The 23,079-nt window shown below is 41.8% G+C and overlaps 1 protein-coding gene and 1 pseudogene across 3 annotated transcripts in view; one reads left to right on the forward strand and one right to left on the reverse strand.

Annotated features, from left to right (window-relative positions):
* The window catches only part of LOC108514504 (vacuolar protein sorting-associated protein 4A), a 136,232-nt gene that overhangs the window by 60,137 nt on the left and 53,016 nt on the right, over positions 1-23,079 (reverse strand). For 2 of the 3 annotated variants that reach the window (XM_017850767.1, XM_017850766.1), the window contains 2 exons: positions 18,296-18,509; positions 5,578-5,788 (listed from right to left, as the gene is read on the reverse strand). In XM_017850767.1, coding sequence (XP_017706256.1) covers positions 5,578-5,788; positions 18,296-18,342 — 258 coding nt within the window. In that variant the 5' untranslated portion in view covers positions 18,343-18,509. The remainder of the gene's footprint in view (positions 1-5,577; positions 5,789-18,295; positions 18,510-23,079) is intronic. The other variant, XM_017850768.1, reaches the window with a different exon arrangement.
* Positions 827-1,694, forward strand: LOC108514475 (zinc finger CCHC-type and RNA-binding motif-containing protein 1 pseudogene; annotated as a pseudogene).

A 23,079-nucleotide genomic window follows, 5' to 3' on the forward strand; every position in this document is an offset into this window, starting at 1 on the left:
TTATTCATTTCCCAAATACCTTAATCCCTTTTCACAGGCAATGTACTTCTGGTTCTTTATTTTATTATTACAATAAAAAATGGACAGCAAAAAGTAAATAACTAATTACACTAATACCAACTGAATGTATATGATCCTAACTTGAGTCTTTATGCACTTTGAGAGTTAAAAGGCATCAAGTAGTAACTGTTAAAATAAACCTTCCTTGGCTGTCTTGCCTTTTCTTTTTTTCTTTTTTTTTGTGATGGAGTCTTGCTCTGTTGCTCAGGCTGGAGTGCAGTGGCGCGACCTCGGCTCACTGCAAGCTCCACCTCCCGGGTTCACAGCATTCTCCTGCCTCAGTCTCCCAAGTAGCTGGGACTACAGGCACATGCCACCATGCCTGGCTACTTTTTTATATTTTAGTAGAGATGGAGTTTCACTCTGTTATCCAGGATGGTCTCGATCTCCTGACCTCATGATCTGCCTGCCTCAGCCTCCCAAAGTGCTGGGATTACAGGTGTGAGTCACCATGCACAGCTTCATTTTTTTTTTCTTTTTTTTTTGAGACAGGGTCTTACTCTGTTCCCCAGGCTAGGGAGCAGTAGCACGAACACTCACTGTAGGCTCACGAGACTCACTGCATCCTCAAACTCCTGGGATCAAGTGATTCTCCCACCTCAGAATCTTGAAAAGCTGGGACCACAGGTGCCCACCATCTCTCCTAGGTAATTTAAAAAAAATTTTTGTGTAAAGATGGGGTCTCACTTTGTTACCTAAGCTGGTCTTGAATTCCTGGGCTCAAGCGTTCCTCTCGTCTACCTCCCAAAAGCTGGGATTACAGGCACAAGCCACGGTACCCGGCCTTTGGCTTTTCTCATTAATGCCCAGGCCTGGATCTCCCACAGTCGCAAAGAGGCACTGCTGCTGCTACTTTCTTGTCTCTGCACCTGACCCTTCCTAGGACCTGTGATGCCAAGGCCATTGTGAGGGGCAAAAAAGTCAGGGTTTAGCCCCAGCTAAACCAAGGGCTCTCGCTCTTCTGGTCTCCTGGGTCTGCCCCACCTGAAGACATGAGTGGTGAGTTGGCTCCAAGTAAAAGCACAGAGCATGTATCCACCTCACCCATTCCCTGACAAATAACGACTTATACTGCATATTTTCCAAGCATGGCAAAGTTGTAAAGGTTACTATAATGAAATATCAAGATACCAGAAAGAGTAAAGAGGTTGCATTTATTTTATTTTTGGATAAAATACTCTGCACAAAACAGTACTAGGGCAATAAAAAACAGTTATTTGGTAGAGTGATAAAGGCAAGCATCACTATTGACAACAGAAGAGCAGCCGAGTTCACCCAAAGGCAGAACTACTTTGATGAATCTAAGTGTTATGTTTGTGGGAAAAGTGGACACCTAAGTTATGCTTGTCTGAAAAATATGCTTGAAGAACGTGAACCTCCAAAGAAGAAAGAAAAAAAAAGGAAGTTCCTGAACCAGTAGAAGAAACTGCAGAAGTAGAAGACAGTGAAGATTAAGCGGAGAATCCTACTCTTGACAGCCTTATGCCACAGCATTCCAGCAAGCCAAAACTGAGGAGGAAGAAAAGAAGAAAAAAAGAAAATCCAGTTCAGGAGGTCCCTCAACATCAGATGATTCAAGACGCTCAAGAATAAAGAAAAGCACATATTTCAGTGATAAGGAAGAACTTAAGTGATTAAAATTGCATTTATTGGCCAGGTGCGGTGACTCACACGTGTAATCCCAGTACTTTGGGAGGCCTAGGCGGGCGGATCACCAGGTCGGGAGATCAAGACCATCCTGGGTAACATGGTGAAATCCTGTCTGTACTAAAAATACAAAACATTAGCCGGGCTTGGTGGCGGGCACCTGTAGTCCCAGCTACTCAGGAGGCTGAGGCAGAAGAATGGCGTGAACCCGGAAGGCGGAGCTTGCAGTGAGCCGAGATAGCACCACTGCACTCCAGACAGAGTGAGACTCTGTCTCAAATAAAAAAAAAAAGAAAAAAGAAATTACATTTATTTTGTATATATCACTAAAATAAAAAAGTCTTGGCATACAAAGTTAAAAAAAATACTCAAATGCTTAAAAAAACTCATTTAATAGATAATACATGTCCTCCATTTGGTGGACTCAAAAAAATCTCCCTTTAAGAATATAACCGGCAGGGCACAGTGGCTCACGCCTATAATCCCAGCACTATGGGAGGCTGAGGCAGGTGATCACTTCAGGTCAGGAGTTTGAGATCAGCCTGACCAACATGGTGAAACCCCATCTCTACTAAAAATACAAAATTAGCTGAGCATGGTGGTGCGCGCCTGTAATCCCAGTTACTTAAGAGGCTGAGGCACAAGAATCACTTGAACCCAGGAGGCAGAGGTAGCAGTGGGCCAAGACTGCACCATTGCACTCCAGCCTGGGCAACAAGCACTAAACTCCGTCTCAAAAAAAAAAGAACATACCCAGGCCGGGCACAGTGGCTCATGCCTATAATCCCAGCACTTTGGGAGGCTAAGCTGGGAAGATGACCTGGGCCCAGGAGTTTGAGACCAGCCTGGCCAACACAGTGAGATCCTATCTCTACAAAAAATAACTTTAAAATTAGCCTGGTGTGGTGGTACGTGCTTGTAGTCCTAGCTACTCAGGAGACTGAAGTGGGAGGATTGCTTGGGCCCAGGAGGTTGAGGCTGCAGTGAGCCATGATTACACTACTGCACTTCAGCCCAGGTGAAAGAATGAGACCCTGGTGGTTCCCAGTGGCTGGGGTAAGGCGTAAATGGGGAAAGTGAAGATGTTGGTCAAATGGTACAAAGTTTCAATTAAACAGGATGAATAAATTCTGGTAATCTTTTGCATAGTATGGTGACTATAGTTAAAAATAATATATTGGCCAGGCATAGTAGCTCACACCTGTAATCCCAGCACTTTGGGAGGGTGTGGCGGGTGGATGACCTGAGGTCAGGAGTTTGACACCAGTCTGGCCATCATGGTGAAATCCCGTCTCTACTAAAAATACAAAAATTAGCTGGGTGTGGTGGCATGTGCCTGTAATCCCAGTTACTCAGGAGGCTGACGCAGGAGAATCACTTGAACTCGGGAGGCAGAGGTTGCAGTGAGCCAAGATCACACCACTGCACTCCAGCCTGGGCGACAGAGTGAGACCTCATTTCAAAAAAATAAATTGCATTTCAAAATACGTTAAAAGAAAAAATTTTAAATGTTTTTACCACAAAGAAATGATAAATATTTGAGGTGATGGATATGTTGATTAGCCTGATTTGAGCATTCCACAATGTATACATGTATCAAAACATTATATTGTATCCCATAAATATACATAACTATTTGCCAATTTAAAAATACCACTGTGAACATGGAAATTAAACAAAACAAACAAACAAAAAAAAAAACCAATATAACCAGTTAAAGGGTAAAATCAGTCATATAAAAATTAGTATCAATAACCTAGGAGGTGGAGCTTGCAGTGAGCCGAGATCGCGCCACCGCACTTCAGCCTGGGCGACAGAGCGAGACTCCATCTCCAAAAAAAAAAAGGGAAATATCCCCTACCCTCTGAACTCTCAATATCCAAACTTAGGAACTGATGTGAACCTTTGGATAAATCCCTTACTAACCAAAGTTTTACTATTTACTGTCAGAAACTTAAGAACTGAATATATGCAGATAATGTTGATACCCTTATCTGATCTACCTGGACATAGGAGCCAAAGGATCTGGACAGTGCATGTGTGAAAGAACCCAGCTAATTTTTTTTTAGTTGTTAATTTTTTGTAGAGATGGGGTTTTCCCATATTGCCCTGGTTGGTCTCAAACTCCTGGTCTTAAGCGATCCTCCCACCTCAGCCTCCCAAAGTGTTGGTTTTACAGGTATGAGCTACCACATCCTGCCTCATATTTTCTTTTTATTTGCATAAAGAAACTCTCAAAAGATTCAATAGAAAGGAATAAGAGTTGTTACATTTCCAGGGCAAAGGGCATAACAGGTGGATAGGTAACAGGAATGAGGGCAAGACTTTTGACCCATTAATTTTTTGTTTGATTTTTCAACCATGTGAATGTGTTACCTTTTTAAAATCATGAGGATTTTGAACAATGCCAGAAGCACAGAACAATTACCATTCAATTCAGGTTTTCAACTAGCATATAAAATATAGAACCAATGATAAACACAACTAAAATGTTAAAATTTTCAAAGTCATAAGTACTTATACCATGACTTTCACTCAGTTGTTAGTTATTTTAATTATGCTTTATAGAAATGATCACTGTACTAATATTACATTCTCATTTATTATAATTTTATTTGAAATGTTCATAAAAAGTTGAGAAGTGGCAAAAAATAAAATAAAAAAATTACTCTTGCTGGTGACCAAAATTGGCCCCTCAATTACCACAATTACTTCGTACCGCCAAGATCACCAGGCACCACCACAGATCTACCACATCAGAACTGCTTTGAGGACAATATCCTCCTCAAATAAATAAAATCAACCTTGACTTAAAAAAAAAAGTTAGAACTATGTTGGGTCGGAAGGTGGGAACCAGTAGGAAACTGTACTTAAAAAAAAAAAAATCAAAACTGAAAGAACAAAATCCTTCCTGTGCTGATTCTGCTGTATTTGGGAACCAGTTATTTAGTCCACTCCCTGGCCCTTTGCACACACAACTAGGATTCAAAACGTAAGTTTCAAAAGACTCAAAAGCAGTGAAAACAGAGCTAGCACTTAAACACTCATCTCTGAACCCCCTAGTCCGGTCCTTTTCTTTCAAGCCCCTCTAGCCTAGCTGATGGTGAAGAAAAAAGATGTAACATAATGTCACATAGAACTTTTACTCTCCTTTTGTCAAACCTGGGATCTAAAATAACTTGGGCTTTCAAGTTCTTCTTTTCCTTTCACTCAACATCTACTCAGGCTTTCTTGTTTCTTTTTTTTTCACTTTTCAGTTATGGAAGACAATTGTACCTCTGTCTACTTATAAAATCGTTTGTATATTTTATACTTTTCCCAGACCAGGGGAATCAACTACAGCCTGCTGCCCCTAGAAGCTCTTCCAGTCGGGAACAAGGGTTGGGAAACTATGACCCCTTGGCCAGATCCACCCAACCACCAGTTTACTTGTTTTTGTAAATAAAGTTTTACTGAAACGCAGTCACACCCATTCATTTTCCTATTGCCTATTACAGTTGTCTTGCTACAACAGAAGAATCAAGTAGTTGTGATGCTATCTTGCCCTTTACAGAAAAAGTTAGCTGACCCTGATCTAAAATCATGAAAATTATCCTCTGTCATTAAGGATAGACATGGTAATAAGAACTTCTTTTTAGTAATAGTATGTTAGTGATTACTATGCCAGTTACTTCTGGTTGAGTGGATAATTAGCAACAAATAGCCAAAGGTAGAAGGAGAAAAAGGGAGGTGAAACAAAAGACCGAAAAACAAAAGATCTGCAAGCTAGATATCCAGGACGTAACTGCATGTTAAGTATTGCAGATATGTAAAATGAGGAACCATCCTGGCTCTGAATGGGAACCAGGTGATACCTGCCTCCCCGCCTACCTGTTCTGCCAGCCAGGCAATATGCTTGACCTCTTTACTGCCTCCTGCTGTACTGGTTGCCCCAAGCATGGCGTTGAGTTCAGCCAACACCTGTGGGAGGAGAGCCATTATGTTGGTGTGGATAGCTACCAACCAGGAGGGTGCTGTGGCTGTATCTTTGCAGCGTAGGATCAACGTATTCCTGCTATCAGGAGAATGTAGCTCTATCAATCTGTGTGGAAAAAGAAAAAAAAAAAGTGAGCTAGGACAGAAGTCACCAAACCTGCCAGGTTTAAAATACATAACTGCAAATCTATTTTAACTTAGCATTTTCAAACACATCTGTATACTCAAATAAAGATACTTTCTCAGCCAGGCACAGTGGCTCACGACTGTAATACCAGCACTTTGGGAGGCCAAGGCAGGCGGATTGCCTGAGCTCAGGAGTTCGAGACCAGCCTGGGCAACACAGTGAAACCCCATCTCTGCTAAAATACAAAAAATTAGCCGGGCATGGTAGTGGGTGCCTGTAACCCCAGCTACTCAGGAGGCTGAGGCAGGAGAATAGTTTGAACCTGGGAGGTGGAGGTTGCAATGAGCCAAGATCACACCACTGCACTCCAGCCTGGGTGACAGAGCGAGACTCTGTCTTAAAAAAAAAAAAAAAAAAAAAGATACTTTCTCTTAATTCCCTAGAGCTCAATTCCAAAGAAAACAACATATGGAAAGATAAAAATCAGAGGTCGGGCGCGGTGGCTCACTCCTGTAATCCCAGTACTTTGGAAGGCCAAGGCAGGTGGACTGTTGGAGATCAGGAGTTTGAGGCCAGCCTGGCCAACATAGTGAAATCCTGACTCTACCAAAAATACAAAAAATTTAGCCGGGCGTGGGGGCAGGTGCCTGTAATCCCAGCTACTTGGGAGGTTGAGGCAGGGGAACTGCTTGAACCAGGGAGGTGGAGGTTGCAGTGAGCCAAGATCCAGCCTGGGTGACAGAGCGAGACTCTGTCTCAAATAAATAAATAAATAAATAAATAAATATTAAAAAATCAGAAAGACCAACTTGGGCTAGTTACTGAACCTGAGAAAAAATTAAAGAAACACCAACTGCTGGATCTGTCATTTCAGTATTAAAGTAATAAGCTGAGGGAACTTACTGTAGTCTACAGTAGATCATTTTGCCTTAATTTCTATGTCTAAGAAATGAAAAGCATGCTTGCTGAACCGCATAGGCACACTGCAAAGAAGGAACTGATACTCTTAAACATTTAGGAAATTCTGGTATAAAGTAGTGCCAGCTTAAAAATGTCTACTGCCAAATAATGAACTGAAATTTACATTATGTGCAATAAAGAGAAAATTAGCAGCCAGGCATGGTGGCTCACGCCTGTAATCCCAGCACTTTGGGAGGCTGAGATGGGCAGATTACCTGAGGTCAGGAGTTTGAGACCAGCCTGGCCAACATGGTGAAACCCCGTCTCTACTAAAATATACAAAAATTAGCCATGCGTGGTGGCACATACCTGTAATCTCAGCTACTCAGGAGGCTGAGGCAGGAGAATCGCTTGAACCTAGGAGTCAGAGGTAGCAGTGAGCCAAGATCGCACCACTGCACTCCAGCCTGGGTGACAAAGCGAGACTTCCTCTCAAAAAAAAAAAGAAAAGAAAAAAGAAAATTAGCAGATTATTACTCTTTATGGAAATTTAGAACTGTGTTTGGGTACTTTTATATGATTACTCATCCAGTGAGTTACGGTAGAAAAACAGTTAAGGGATCAACACTATGACTGTTCTGTATTAGTTAATGCTCACCGAGAACAATCTATATTTCAAAAGTAACCTTTAGAAAACAGTTGGCCGGGCGCGGTGGCTCAAGCCTGTAATCCCAGCACTTTGGGAGGCCGAGACGGGCGGATCACGAGGTCAGGAGATCGAGACCATCCTGGCTAACATGGTGAAACCCCGTCTCTACTAAAAGATACAAAAAACTAGCCGGGCGAGGTGGCGGGCGCCTGTAGTCCCAGCTACTCGAGAGGCTGAGGCAGGAGAATGGCATAAACCTGGGAGGCGGAGCTTGCAGTGAGCTGAGACCCGGCCACTGCACTCCAGCCTGGGCGACAGAGCGAGACTCCGTCTAAAAAAAAAAAAAAGAAAACAGTTAAAATATTTAAAATATACATTGAACACAAATTTTTTTTTTTTTTTTTTGAGAGGTCTTGCTCTGTCGCGCCAGGCTGGGTGCGTGGCCGGATTCGCTCACTGCAAGCTCGCTCCCGGTTTCGCCATTCTCCTCCTCGCCTCTGGTAGCTGGCGCTACAGCGCCGCCACTCGCCGGCTATTTTTTTTTTTTTTTTTTTATTTTTTAGTAGAACGCGGTTTCCCCGTTTCGCCAGATGGTCCTCGATCTCTCTGACCTCGTTGATCGCCCGTCTCGCTCCCAATGCTGGGTTACAGGTTGAGCCAACGCGCCCCGCTTGGAATTCTTTTATAACAGCAATCTTTGAATATTGTTTTGTGTTTTAATCAAGTTTTGCAAGTGATTTTAAAGTCCATAAATAAATTAATAAATAATATATATTCTATGCTGTGAACCCATTCTTTCAATGAAAAAAAAAAAAAGCATTAGGAGTGTTTTTCCCGTCGGCTACAATTGCAACCGCCAATGACCAGGGAGAGAGTTTTCTTTACATTATTTTCTGAAGACAGTTTTTGTTGCCTAAAGGCACTATCATCAGATTCTATGCCACGTGTCAAAAAGATAAGCAATTTACAAGTACACTAGCATTTCTGCTTTGAAGCTCTTTTGTCACAGTTTCTAAACCCTTTATAATTCCAAATACTTCAAGTTGTCATATTTTGTATTGCAAATATTCATTTTCATTTTAATTCTGGTTGGTCTATACTTTCTTAAATAAACATTTATTGAGCACCTACTATATGCCAAATATTGTGCTAGGCACTGATACTGGAGATACAGTGATGAAAAAAGTAGATCATCTAGCTACTTCCAGGCCTACCTGCCAGTCTATCCATCTTTTATATACTGTCAAAGTTCTATGGTAACAGCAAAATAGGACAAAAGTTCTAGAAAATAGAAGACATAAAATAAGAGTTGTGAACAGCCAAAAGGCTTTAGAAAAGTCTATTTGAAAGTTCATATTACTCAGAGGAAAACCTTTAGATACCAAGTTTTAAGCTATTTGCTTTTTATTTAGACACAGTTCTGATGAGCTCTTTATTTGATTTCCCCTAAGTAAATTAAGAGGTAGCTTTGTTCCAGAATTTAGAGGGTCTTGAACAGCAGATTCAGTCTGAATATTAATTGGTAACTTTTTTTTTTTTTGAGATGGAGTCTTGCTCTTCGCCCAGGCTCAAGTGCAGTGGCATAATCTCAGCTCACTGAAACCTCTGCCTCCCGGGTTCAAGCAATTCTCCTGCCTCAGCCTCCCAAGTAGCTGGGATTACAGGCACAGACCACCAAGCCTGGCTAATTTTTGTATTTGTAGTAGAGACAGGGTTTCACCATGTTGGCCAGGCTGGTCTCGAACTCCTGACCTCAAGTGATCTGCCTGCCTCGGTCTCCCAAAGTGCTGGGATTATAGGGGTGAGCCACTGCACCTGGCCTTAATTGGTAACATAGAATTATTAATAACATAGAATCTATTAATAACATAGAATCACTTAGGATTCTCAATAGGAGGGCAACATGATCAAAACAATCAACTTAAAAAATAATTTTATGAGACATTTGTACACCCATGTTTATAGCAGCATCATTCATAATAGCCAAAAGGTGGAAGCAACCCAAATGTCCATCAATGGATGAATGGATAAACAAAACGTAGTATATACATATAATGGCATTATTCACCCTTAATAAGGAAGAAATCCTAACACGTTACAACACACATCATTAAGGATATTATACTAAGTAAAATAAGCCAGTCACGAAAGAAGAAATAACGTATGAACCCACTTTTATGAAGTATCTAGAGCAGTCAAACTCACAGAAAGTGGAATGGTAGGTGCCAGGAGTTGAAGGAAGGGTGAAATAGGGAAGTTTTTAATGAGTAGAGAATTTTAGTTTTGCAAGAAGAAAATTTCTGGACATTGGTTGTACAAAATATGAATATACTTAACACTTCCGACCTGTACACTTAAAAATGATTAAGAAATTTTATGTTACGTGTATTTTACCACAATTCAAAAAAATTAGGTCAAGTACAGTGACTCACGCTTGTAATCCCAACGCTTTGGGAGGCTGAGGCAGGGAAAACACTTGAGGCCAGGAGTTTGAGACCAGCCTGGGCAACAAAGTGAGACCCCATCTCTACAAAAAAAATTTTTTTTTTTTTTTGAGACGGAGTTTCGCTCTTTCTCCCAGGCTGGAGGGCAGTGGCTGATCTCAGCTCACTGCAACCTCCGCCTTCCGGTTGCAAGCAATTCTCCTGCCTCAGCCTCTCCAGTAGCTGGGACTACAGGCGCCTGCCACCATGCCCGGCTAATTTTTGTATTTTTAGTAGAGACGGGGTTTCACAATGTTGGCCAGCCTGGTCTTGAACTCCTGACCTCATGATCCGACCGCTTCGGCCTCCCAAAGTGCTGGGATTACAGGCATGAGCCACTGCGCCCGGCCCCCACTCAATTTTTTTTTTTTTTTTTTTTGAGATAGAGTTTACCTTTTGTTGCCTGGGCTGGAGTGCAATGGCGCAGTCTCAGCTCACTGCAACCTCCACCTCCTGGGTTCAGGTGATTCTCCTGCCTCAGCCTCCCGAGCAGCTGGGATTACAGACATGTGCCACCATGCCCGGCTAGTTTTTGTATCTTTAGTAGAGACGGGAATTCACCATGTTGGTCAGGCTGGTCTGAAATTCCTGACCTCAGGTGATCCACCTGCCTCAGCCTCCCAAACTGCTGGGATTATAGCCATGAACCATCGTGCCTGGCCCCCACATGCTTTTTTTTTTTTTTTGGTTGAGATGGAGTCTCGCTCTTTCACCCAGGCTGGAGTGCAGTGTCGCCATCTCGGCTCACTGCAAGCTCCACCTCCCGGGGTCACGCCATTCTCCTGCCTTAGGCTCCCGAGTCGCCTGCCAGCAGGCCTCGCTAATTTTTAGTAGAGACAGGGTTTCACCATGCTGGCCAGGATGGTCTCAATCTCCCTGACCTCGTGATCCGCCTGCCTCGACCTCCCAAAGTGCTGAGATTATTGGCGTGAGCCACCGCGCCCAGCCGGGGGATTTTTTTTAAAAGTATAATCTTACAAATCCAAGGAGAACAGGAGAGGAGTCACTATAACAAAATTTTGGAGGCTAGTAAACAGAGGAGTTAAATGACTTAGCTGACTTAAGAAAAGTGGAAAGAGCGAAATCCCAGCCAATCCATGTTGGAGAATCCCTAAGAGGCCGGGGAAGCGGTGGTACCAGTTACCTCTGGAAGTGGGAGTAAAGCATGCAGCACTCCTCTGCGTGGTATGGTTGAAAGCCTGTCAGCATTCCCCACACCCAGTGGCCAGTGACTTCCCCACCCTCATTCTAGCAAAAGATTCAGAATCTACCTCATCCCACGAAACTGGGTGGGGGACGCAATGATGCTCTTATTTCAGATCGTATATCAGGCTATTTTCTAGAGGGACTATTTATTTCCATCTAGCTGCTTTGGCACTGTAACCAGTATAACATCTTTTAAGCACATGCTAAAGTTCAGCCGCAAAACCTTGACCAGAAATTTCCTTCACTCCTCCTACTGACCTACTTAGGACTACAGATAGGAATCAGTTCATCCTTCTTGAGGCACAGAATGTTCACCTTCTGAAAGTCTTTACACATCATACAGTTTCTAGGACAATCTCTCAGACATTTTTCCTTTGACACAGTCTAACTTCTGAAAATCCTGATGTCTCAGATCCTAGTTATTAAAAACTAGAAGAATGGAAAATAAATCTGTTATAAAATAAAACTAAGCCTGATTAAACACAAGTAGATACCGGGACCACTGGGCTGAAAAAATATGAGAATAGACAGTAAGTTATTTCCCACTGACAGTTAACCAGTTTTTTTTTTGTTTTTTGAGACACAGTCTTGCTCTGCCGCCCAGGCTGGAGTGCAGTGGCGCCATCTGGGCTCACTGCAAGCTCCGCCTCCTGGGTTCACGCCATTCTCCTGCCTCAGCCTCCCGAGTAGCTGGGACTACAGGCGCCCACCACCATGCCCAGCTTATTTCTTGTATTTTTAGTAAAGACGGGGTTTCACTGTGTTAGTCAGGATGGTCTCGATCTCCTGACTTAGTGATCCGCCCGCCTTGACCTCCCAAAGTGCTGGGATTACAGGCGTGCGCCACTGTGATCAGCCAGTTTTTTATGAAAATAAAAATTTTGCAATTTTTCTTGAAAAGGGATTGTGAAATAGAAAATTAAATTAGAAGAAACAGAAAAGAAGCTCCAAAATAGGACTGATGTGTCTAGGATCCAAAAGAGTCCACCTTTGAAGAAACCATTAAAACTGACAAATGAGACAAAGTAATTTGTAAAGGCTACTGCTATTTTAAAAGAAAATTCCAATGAAAACTTTGCTAATAAAAATATGGAGGCAGTCTGCCAGTAATCATTCGGGTCCACAAGGGAGAAGAGGAGACAGCTATAATGTCTGAAGTTTTGGCCTCTTGTCAAACCACTGAGGATTTTCTGAGAAATGCAATGAAGATTTTGATCAGATGAATCAAATCAATGTTTAGGTACACAGGATTCTGTAAGTCTAGCTTATTTCTCCTGTTTAGCAAAGTCTTTGATATAACTTAAGTGTTCAACTTAGTAATAATCATATAATTTTATACATTATAAAGGCAAAATTTACCTTTTACATGGAAAATAGCCAATGTGAAGATGACTGAGGCACTGTGAACCAATGCAAAGAACATGGATTTACATTTCCAAAAGGAGTAATTTTTTTTTTTTTTTGAGATGGAGTCTCGCTATGTCACCCAGGCTGGAGTGCAGTGGCGCCATCTCGGCTCACTACAAGCTCCGCCTCCCAGGTTCACGCCATTCTCCTGCCTCAGCCTCCCCAGTAGCTGGGACTACAGGCGCCCGCCACCACGCCCGGCTAATTTTTTTGTATTTTTTTTTCAGTAGAGACGGGGTTTCACTGTGTCAGCCAGGATAGTCTCGATCTCCTGACCTCCTGATCCGCCCGCCTCGGCCTCCCAAAGTGCTGGGATTACAGGCGTGAGCCACTGCGCCCGGCCCCAAAAGGAGTATTTAAGAACACCTTGTTCTTCCTAAACTTCACACTGCCTACAATACTGATTGCTAAGGAAGGGGCTTGTGTTCTCTCCTTGGACTTCATCATTATTTATTAAGTGTTTGCTTTCCAAAATGAAATACTTATAATTACCAGATGCATCAAGATGCACCAAATAAGGTCTTGAAAACTCAAGGTAGAGGAAGGGAGTAAAATTCTTCTTCCCCTGTACTTACTCATTCTGATCATTAGCACTTTTTACTTTTTCTCAGCTCTATGGAACCAAATCAAAGTAGTAAAGCAGAAAAAAAAGGCATTTCCCTCCAATATCAAACACATTTTTGGTTTAGAAAGTGAAGGCTTTAGATAAGAATGAAGGATAAGCCACAAAAAGATTCCACTATGCACCCACCAGAAAGGTAAATATTAAAAAGACTGATACCATCAATTTTGGTGAGGATGTGAAACAATGAAAACTCTCATATAATGGCGGGAACATAAAATGGCACAAAATGGCACAATTACTTTGGAAGGAAGTCTGGCAGTTTGTCTTATTTTTTTTTTTATTTTTAGTAGAGATGGGGTTTCGCCATGTTGGCCAGGCTGGTCTCAAACTCCTGACCTCAGGTGATCCACCAGTCTCGACCTCCCAAAGTACTGGGATTACAGGCATGAGCCACTGTGCCCAGCCTGGCAGTTTGTTGCTATTGTTATTGTTGTTTTTGAGACGGAGTTTCACTCTTGTTGCCCAGGCTGGAGTGTAAGTAATGGTGCGATCTCGGCTCACCGTAACCTCCGCCTACTGGGTCCAAGTGATTCTCCTCCCTCAGCCTCCCGAGTAGCTGGGATTATAGGCATGAGCCACCACGCCCAGCTAATTTTATATTTTTAGTAGAGACGGGGTTTCTCCATGTTGGTCAGGCTGGTCTCGAACTTCTGACCTCAGGTGATCTGCCTGCCTCAGCCTCCCAAAGTGCTGGGATTACAGGCATGAGCCACCGCGCCTGGACTAGTTTTCTTTTTTTTTTTTTTTAACTAAATATGCACCTATCCTTTGACCTAGCAATTCCACTCCCACAAATTTACGCCACAGAAATGAAAAAGTTTCTGAGGCCTTTAAACCAGAAGAAAAAAAAAAAAAGGAAAGTACAAAAATATTCAGTGACTTTATTAATACTAACTCTACACTAGAAATTGTTCAAGTGACCATCAATAAAAAAAGGATAAACAAATGGATATTTCCTTTAACAGAGCTGAGATAAATTTAAGGACCAATGAGCTCCAAGTTATTTTATTATTTTATTTTATTTTATTTCTTTTGAGACAGAATCTTACTCTGTCACCTGGAGTGTCCAGGCTGGAGTGCAGTGGCACAATCTCGGCTCACTGCAACCTCCACCTCCCAGGTTCAAGTGATTCTTATGCCTCAGCCTCTTGAGTAGCTGGGATTACAGGTGTGTGCCACCATGCCTGGGCAATTTTTTGTTATTTTTAGTAGAGACAGGGTCACAAACTCCCGGCCTCAAGTGATCTGCCCGCCTTGGTCTCCCAAAGTGCTGAGATTACAGTCACCAGCCCCCTGCCCCAAGTTATTTTATAGATTATTATTTATTCTCATTCTAAAGTATATAGTCGAGCAGATATTACGACCATTCTACAGACAGAGAAAACAGGGGGCCAGAGAAATTAAGGAACTTATTTAAGGTCACAAGGACACTAACAATGCCTATAATAATAACTTGAGAACTTACTGATTCTATAATTACTGTCTTATTTAATCCTCCTATAATCTTATTTTATACAGGGGAAATGCAAGGCTTGTGGAAAACAAGTAGCCTGACCAACATTACGAAGCCTATCTTCCTAACTTCTATCTTCTCTCATAACTGAGGTCTAATTAGTTAATGATTCTGTACATTTTTTCTGCCAAGACACACAGATGTTCATATTCTCATGAGTATAGCCGAAGTTATGCATATTTTTGCAAACTCCTTGTAATCCTATTTCCCTTATGTCTAAAAAGCACATGGAAATGCAAGTATAAGAGGTATCATCATAGGAATAACCTTGAATCTCTTCCAACTTATATTTTACAAAAAGCAAATCATGTGCAAAATTTTTTATTTAAAAAATATTTTTTTTTGAGACACAGTCTTGCAGAGTGCCACAATTTTGGCTCACTGCAACCTCTGCCTCCTGGGTTCAAGCAATTCTCCTATCTCAGCCTCCCAAATAGCTGGGATTACAGGCGTGCACCACCACATCTGGCTAATTTTTGTATTTTTAGTAGAAATGGTGTTTCACCGTGTTGGCCAGGCCGGTCTCAAACTCCTGATGTCAAGTGATCCACCTGCCTTGGCCTCTCAAAGTGCTGGGATTACACGTGTGAGTCACTGCACCCTGCCAAATTTTGATATCTTAAGTAAAATTAGAACAAGTTGCTTTGAAGCATTAAGACTGAGAATCTCAAAACTGGCGTGGATCTTCTAAGACCTTTCCTTATATAGTATGCCATGGTCAAGTAGACTGATCATTTACTGAAAAGGAAGGTATAATAGCACAACTCTGGTAGCCCCAAACTGCCCTCTCCATTTGGTTCTGAAGATCTATTTCACATCTAACAGTCACCAAATGTCTTTAGCGTATAAATATGTCAGAGAATTCAGCCCCCAAGTTTTAACAAAGACCAAGGTTACTGGACTTCAATCCTTAGTGAATGATGAAGTAGCACAACATTTAGCAATACAGCCAAGTCATATCATCTTCTTTCCATCTTTGCCCACTCCCACAACCCTGGGTTTCTATAGAAATTTTCTAACGTTTTGCCTTTTTCTTCAATACCCAGCTACATCAGCAGCACTATAGGTACCTATTCTCAGAAATGATTTATTGCCAGGCGTGGTGGCTCATGCCTGTAATCCCAGCACTTTGGAAGACCAAAGTGAGTAGATTGCTGGAATCTAGGAGTTGAGGACCACTCTGGGCAATGTAGCAAAACGCTTTCTCTACAAAAAATACAAATATTAGCTGGGCACAGTGGCATGTACCTGTAGTCCCAGCTACTTGGGAGGCTGAGGCAGGGGAATTACTTGAGCCCAGGAAGCAGAGGTTGCAGTGAGCTGAGACCATGCCATTGTACTCTAGCCTGGGCGATGGGAGGGAAGCCTGTCTCAAAAAAAAAAAAAAAAAAAAAAAAAAAAAGAAGAAATGATTTATAACAAAATTGACTCTGTACTTTTCTCAGCCTGACAGCTAGTTGACAAATGTAGTTGTAATTTGTTTTTCTTTATCACATTGTTTCTCTATTCTACTTAATTCTCTATGGTCCCTAACTTAAAAAAAAAAAAAAAAGCCCATGATTACAAGACCAAGGCGCTTATACATGTATCTCTTTTTCTCTCTCTCTTCTTTTTTTTTTTCGGTAAAGATGTGTCTTGTTATATTGCCCAAGCTAGTCTTAAACTCCTGGCCTCAAGCAATCCTCCTGCCTCAGCCTCCCAAAGTACTGAGCTAAGTGTGAGCCACCACCATGTCTGGCTCAAATGTATCTCATTTATTTTATTTATTTATTTATTTATTTTTAAATTTTTTTTCTTGAGACAGAGTCTCGCTCTGTCACCCAGGCTAGAGTGCAGTGGCGCAATCTTGGCTCACTGCAACCTCTGCTTCCAGGTTCAAGCAATTCTCCTGCCTCGGCCTTTCAAGTAGCTGGGATTACAGGTGCCTGCCACCACGCCTGGCTAAGTTTTGGATTTTTAGTGGAGACAGGGTTTCACCGTGTTGGCCAGGCTGGTCTTAAACTCCTGACCTCAAGTGATCCACCTGCCTCGGTCTCCCAAAGTGCTGGGATTCCAGGAGTGAGCCACCTCTCCCAGCCCAAATTAAATTCTTACTTTATGAAAAGAATACAAAATTTCTTTAAAGATCAAGCTGTGTTGCACTTAGATGATTCAACATATATACAACCTTCCAGGAATAAACCTATACGTAGCACAAAGTAATTTCTACAATGTCTCGAACTTTTAAAACAAAGCAACAATTTAAATATATCAGAATATAATTTTCAAAATGTGTTTACATAGTAGTCAGTTAAGACTTTTCTTTTTTAAAGAGACAGGATATTGTTCTGTCACGCAGGCTACAGTGCAGTGGCACAATCCTAGCTCACTGCAGCCTTGAACTCTTGGGTTCAAGTGATCCTCCCACCTTAGCCTCCCAAGTAGCTAGGACTACAGGTGCATGCCAGTAAGTCTGGCTAATTTTTAAAAAAAATGCTGTAGAGGCGGGGTCTCACTATGTTGCCCAAGCTGGTCTTAAATTCTAGCTTTAAGCAGTTCTCTAACCCTGGCCTCCCAAAGTGCTGGGATTACAGGTGTGAGCCATTGTGCCCAGCAGAGTTAAGACTTCTTAAAAATACTATTTCTTGAGAACCAACTGTATGTGCTTGGCTCTGTGTAAGGGCCTTTACAGGTATCATCTCATTTAATTGGCACACTAAGTATCATTATCCCTTTTTTTTACAGATGATGACATGGCGGTGTATAGAAGTGAAGGGACTTGCTCAGAACCTTATTTTGAGCAGGTGACCTAGTTGGGATTCAAACCAAGATCTATCTGACTGCAGAGCTCAGTTCATTCCAGCAAACCATGTAATATACTACAGAGCAGAAGCTTTGAAGCCTTAAATACCCAAGGAGGCCTTAAAAACCCAAAGAGGCTATTCAGTTTCTTGGTGTCTTCTGTGCTCCACTCCATCCTGATCAGGCACCTGGCTGTGCATTAAGATCAGAGGAGACCATAATAGTGAAAACACATTATAAAAAGTCTGTCCTTAACTATGTCTTTGGGCAAGTTATTTTCATCTTATTTTTTCCCCTAATCTCTAACCTAACATTTGGTCTACCAGTGCCACTTTATTGAGTTAATGAAGACAAAGTTATAGATAGAACACATAAACTAGGAGGGACATCAGAAATCATCCAATCTGATTTTCTCATTTTGCAAATGAGGAAACTGAGGTCAAGGGGAGCTAACTTGCCAGAGTCACGTTGCTGGTTGATTCAGCCAAAACCATAATGCAGATCTCTAACTCTATACTACCTACAGTCTAAGGAATTTCCATCTAAGGAGATACTTAAAAATTTCTCTTTAACAAGAATTCTTTCAATTATAAAGTAATACGTATTCATAGTGAAAAAAGTAATAACATTACGGAAAGATATAAAATGAGAAGATGCCCCCTCTTTCTTTCTCTCCTTTAATCTTATTTGACAACCTAGGGGTAAAGCCATTAACAGTTTCTTGTGTGCCTCTCCAAAATTTTTTCTACACATATACACGTATATATGTAGAATAACTTAAAATGTGGAACTCCAAAAATGCATCTCTCACCTCAGACTGATGTTTTCCTCTGTATAATTGAGTTAACAGTCATATAATACTGCAACATGTCCTTAAGTTTGTAAAGCTGTAGGTGTGATGTTCTTGTTAGGTACACCTCACCTGTTTTCCAGATCCGGCATGCTTAGGTTTCTAGCAGCAAAGCACATTTTGAGAGGGGTGATCTTCCTGTCTTTGGTGCTGTTCTGGTGTTTTGGCGAACCAGAGTCCTCAGTGCCACTAAAGCTTGGTGACTGGGGGGCTGCACCTTCCCATGGCAGATCTGATACTAATGATGGCTTCTTGATATATGGTGTTACTTCTCGGATGAACTTGACTATGAACAAAAAAATCAAAGAAGGTTAGTAATTTTGCTTCCTATAATAAATGATAACTAAAGTATTCATATACATGCTATATCTATAACAAAGTGGGGGAAATGGCTGGGCGTGGTAGCTCACACCTGTAATCCCAGCACTTTGGGAGGCCAAGACAGGCGGATCACTTGAGGTCAGGAGTTCGAGGCCAGCCTGGTCAACATGGTGAAACCCCATCTCTACCAAAAATACAAAAAATTAGGTGGGCGTGGTGGTACGTGCCTGTAGTCCCAACTACTCAGGAAGCTGAGGCAGGAGAACTGCTTGAACCCGGGAGGCAGTGGTTGCAGTAAGCCGAAACTGTGCCATTGCACTCCAGTCTGGGCAACAGAGCAAGACTCTGCCTCAAAAACAAACAAACAAACAAAAAAAAAAGTGGGGGAAAAAAAGTAAGTTAAAGAGCCATGAATCCGCTGGAGATAGATTCAAAGACCCATCTAGGCTTTAGATGACTCAACCTTTAGAAACTTCTCCATACTTCTACCCATTGGTTCCCTGTCTTCTCAAGTCACATAAAACAAACTTAATCTCTCTTTTACATGAGAACTCTGTAATTATCTGAAGACAGATTTTTCTCTTCTCTCTCCTCCCCATATTAAGCTAAGTATTTCTATTTCCATTCAATTCAATCAACTTTTATTAGCTACCTATCAAGTGTTGGGAATTAGGCTAGCTAGTAAAGACACGAGGGCAAATGAGCCATGGATTCTATCCCTCAAGGAATGCCCAGCCTTACAGGGGAGACAGCTATGTAAACAGGTCATTACAGTTCTTAAAATCATTACAGTTCTTAAAAGTGCAAAAATAAAGCATATTCAAGATAAGGTATGATCTAATAAACACAAAGCCAACTCAACTGATCCCCCTTGCTTGTTCAAAATACTCTATTTCCATTAATGTAGCCCCAAATGAAAATCAAGCTTTTAGTAAATAGGAAGCTTTTTTAAGTTCAATTTTAAAACTCATGAAACTCTTCTTTTACTTCAGTCATGACTACAATTACTGTCACTTGAGGCATGGTGTTCTTGTTTCAAAAACTAGACAAACTGGCTGGGCACAGTGGTACACACAGTTTCTCCTGTGAACAGGTAAAATATGCACATAAAACAAAACTCAAGAGGTATAAAAGGTTTTATAATAAAAGTCCAGATTTCTAGCTACCCTGTCTCCATTCCTGGAGGCAACCATTCAAAGAAATGCCTGGTATGCTAAGTATGTATGAAAGTAAACACATACACGTGGATGTATATCTGATCATACATATGGTAGTATATTATGCTTATTGTGCTGCGCCTTGGTTTTTTTTATTTAATAAGGTTGATGATAGTCTTTTATTGGCCTAATAGTTGATAGCTAATTCTACAGCATGATGTGGTCATAGAGATGCCTTTGGAATCAAGAAGACCTGGTTCAAATCCTAACTGTGCTTGCTACTCAAAGCTATGTGACCACCCTTAACTGTTCTGAGGTCCTCATCTACAAAATGAGTGTAACACTAAGCAAATAAAAATTTCAGGCACATACTAAACATTCAATAAATACAGTAGGTACCTTTCTTTTTCCTTCCCTAAATTAGAAAGTTAGAGAAGAGTTAAAAAATGTTAATGGTAATCAGTAGAAGAGTTAAAGTTATTTTCTTATACATTATTTTAAAATATTTACTAGGCCGGGCGTGGTGGCTCACGCCTGTAATCCCAGCACTTTGGGAGGCCGAGGTGGGCGGATCACAAGGTCAGGAGATCGAGACCATCCTGGCCAACATGGCGAAACCCCGTTTCTACTAAAAAAAAAAAAAAAAAAAAAAAAATTAGGCGTAGTAGTGGACACCTGCAGTCCCGGCTACTCCAGAGGCTGAGGCAGGAGAATGGCGTGAACCCAGGAGGCAGAGCTTGCGGTGAGCCGAGAACGCACCACTGCACTCCAGCCTGGGTGACAGAGCAAGACTCCGTCTCAAACACACACACACACACACACACACACACACACAGAGATTTACTGAAATTAAGTATAATAATAGAAAATATAACAATTCCAATGCTAGCATTTAGATGTAGTATATCTCTGTGCTTTTTGTGCATAGTTATAATACATGTGCTTCTGGGTAGAGTAAAAGCTAGCTGCCTCAGGTCACCAAGGAGATTTTTTTAACCCTAGAAAAATCAGCAGGAGTGCAGTCAGTATATCCCTCGAGCAGTTGACTCAGGCATTTCAACACATACTTTTTAGCTTTATGCTTTGAAGAACTCTGGCAGAAATTCCTAAGGTTTCAGGTACTGCAAATGGCAGAGGCATGCTTTTTGAACATTTAAGGCAGTACACTACTGGGCTACCAACTGGAGGAAATTAAAGACATTCTAAATGAATTATTGAATAATATAGTGGTTAGAAAAGAACCCTTAATGATCTACTCAGAAGTTCATTCAATCACACAGTAGCATCACTGAACTGATTACTACACACGTCCTAAAACAAAAACAGACATACGCATACAATTTATGTATTGCCTTATTAACAGAGCAATGAATTTTATCTGAGTTGATGGCAATGCAGTCCATACCCCCATCTAATTAGCCATCCATAATGGCAGAAGAGCTGTGGATGGACATCTGTTTCTAATGTACCTGAAGTCTGAGAATGGCGAAAAGTTAACAGTCTTCTGTTTCAGTCCTATGTTAAGACCTTAGGCCGGGCGCGGTGGCTCAAGCCTGTAATCCCAGCACTTTGGGAGGCCAAGACGGGCGGATCACGAGGTCAGGAGATCCAGACCATCCTGGCTAACACGGTGAAACCCCGTCTCTACTAAAAAATACAAAAAAAATCTAGCCGGGCGAGGTGGCGGGCGCCTGTAGTCCCAACTACTCGGGAGGCTGAGGCAGGAGAATGCCGTGAACCTGGGAGGCGGAGCTTGCAGTGAGCTGAGATCCGGCCACTGCACTCCAGCCTGGGCGACAGAGCGAGACTCCGTCTCAAAAAAAAAAAAAAAAAAAAAGACCTTAACCTGGACACGTGGCTGGATAAGCAGAGCCTTTACACCCCCACATGGAGCTTTCAGTTCAACTCAGAACCCACAACATATTTCAGAATCATTTCATTTTTCCTGATAGTTGAAGATAATCCTCAAAATATTTAATCAAACACTGATGTTTACAAACTGTTTGGAGTGTTCCGATGCTGAAGCTAATTTTCTTTCTTCCATTCATGTATCCGCCTCTTTTTTTTTTTTTTTTTTTTAGACAGAGTCTCACTCTGTCGCCCAGACTGGAGCGCAGTGGTGTGATCTCGGCTCAGTGCAAGCTCCGCCTCCTGAGTTCACGCCCTTCTCCTGCCTCAGCCTCCCGAGTAGTTGGGACTACAGGCGTCCGCCACCACGCCTGGCTAATTTTTTGTATTTTTAGTAGAGACGGGGTTTCACTGTGCTAGCCAGGATGGTCTTGATCTCCTGACCTCGTGATGTGCCCACCTCAGCCTCCCAAAGTGCTGGGATTACAGGCGTGAATCACCGCGCCCGGTCTCATGTATCCCTTTTACTGAATGTGAAGGGGGCTTCCTCCCACCCCAAAAGCATTACTGTGATCCCTTCTCTTCTTTACAGTGACAAAAACACATGCATGTACTGTACACATGTACTATCAAAATATCAATAGTGCTTATATACAGGTGTAGGATTGCATTTTTTTCTTTATGTCGTTGTGTATATTTAAAATTTTTGTAAGTCCATAGCATTTATTTTAAAAGTTATTTAAGAAATGAAGAAAACTTATTTTGTAGCCTTGTTCAAACTCTATCTTAATTTTATTTTGAGACAGGGTCTCACTCTGTCCCCCAGGTTGGAGTGCAGTGGCACAATCATAGCTCACTGTAATGTCAAATTTTTGGCCTCGAGTGATCCTGCCTCAGCCTCCTGAGTAGCTGCAACTACAGGCACACACCAACACATCTGGCTAATTTTTTAATTTTTTGTAGAGACAAGGTCTTGCTATTTTGCCCAGGCTGGTCTCAAACTCCTGGCTTTAAGCAAGTCTCCCACCTGAGCCTCTCAAAGCGTTGGGATTACAAGCATGAGCCACCAACCAGCCTTTTGCTCAAACTTTAAACATGAAAGACCTGTAAACTGAAATCTTGTTGAGGCTTCAAATACTATAATGCACTGGATGGGATCCAGAATCCAACTGATTCTTACTGAATTCTAAGCTCTAATGAATAAGGTTATGAAGAGTTCCATGTTTGGAGTATGAGGCAGCATCTGATTTTAAACTGAACGCTAGTTAAGTGGCTTTTTTTTTTTTTTTTTTTTTTTGAGACAAGGTCTGGCTCTATCACCCAGGCTGAAGTGCAGTGGCGTGATCTCAGTTGACTGCAACCTCTGCCTCCTGGGCTCAAACCATCCTCCCTTCTTAGCCTCCTGAGTGGCTGGGACTACAGGTGCACACCACCATACTCTGCTAATTTTTGTATTTTTAGTAGAGACAGGGTTTCGCTATGTTGCCCAGGCTGGTGTCTAATTGGTGAGCTCAAACAATCCACCCGCCT

This window comes from Rhinopithecus bieti, unplaced genomic scaffold (assembly GCF_001698545.2).
Source record: "Rhinopithecus bieti isolate Rb0 unplaced genomic scaffold, ASM169854v2 scaffold_32081, whole genome shotgun sequence".
In the NCBI taxonomy this organism is placed as follows: domain Eukaryota; kingdom Metazoa; phylum Chordata; class Mammalia; order Primates; family Cercopithecidae; genus Rhinopithecus; species Rhinopithecus bieti.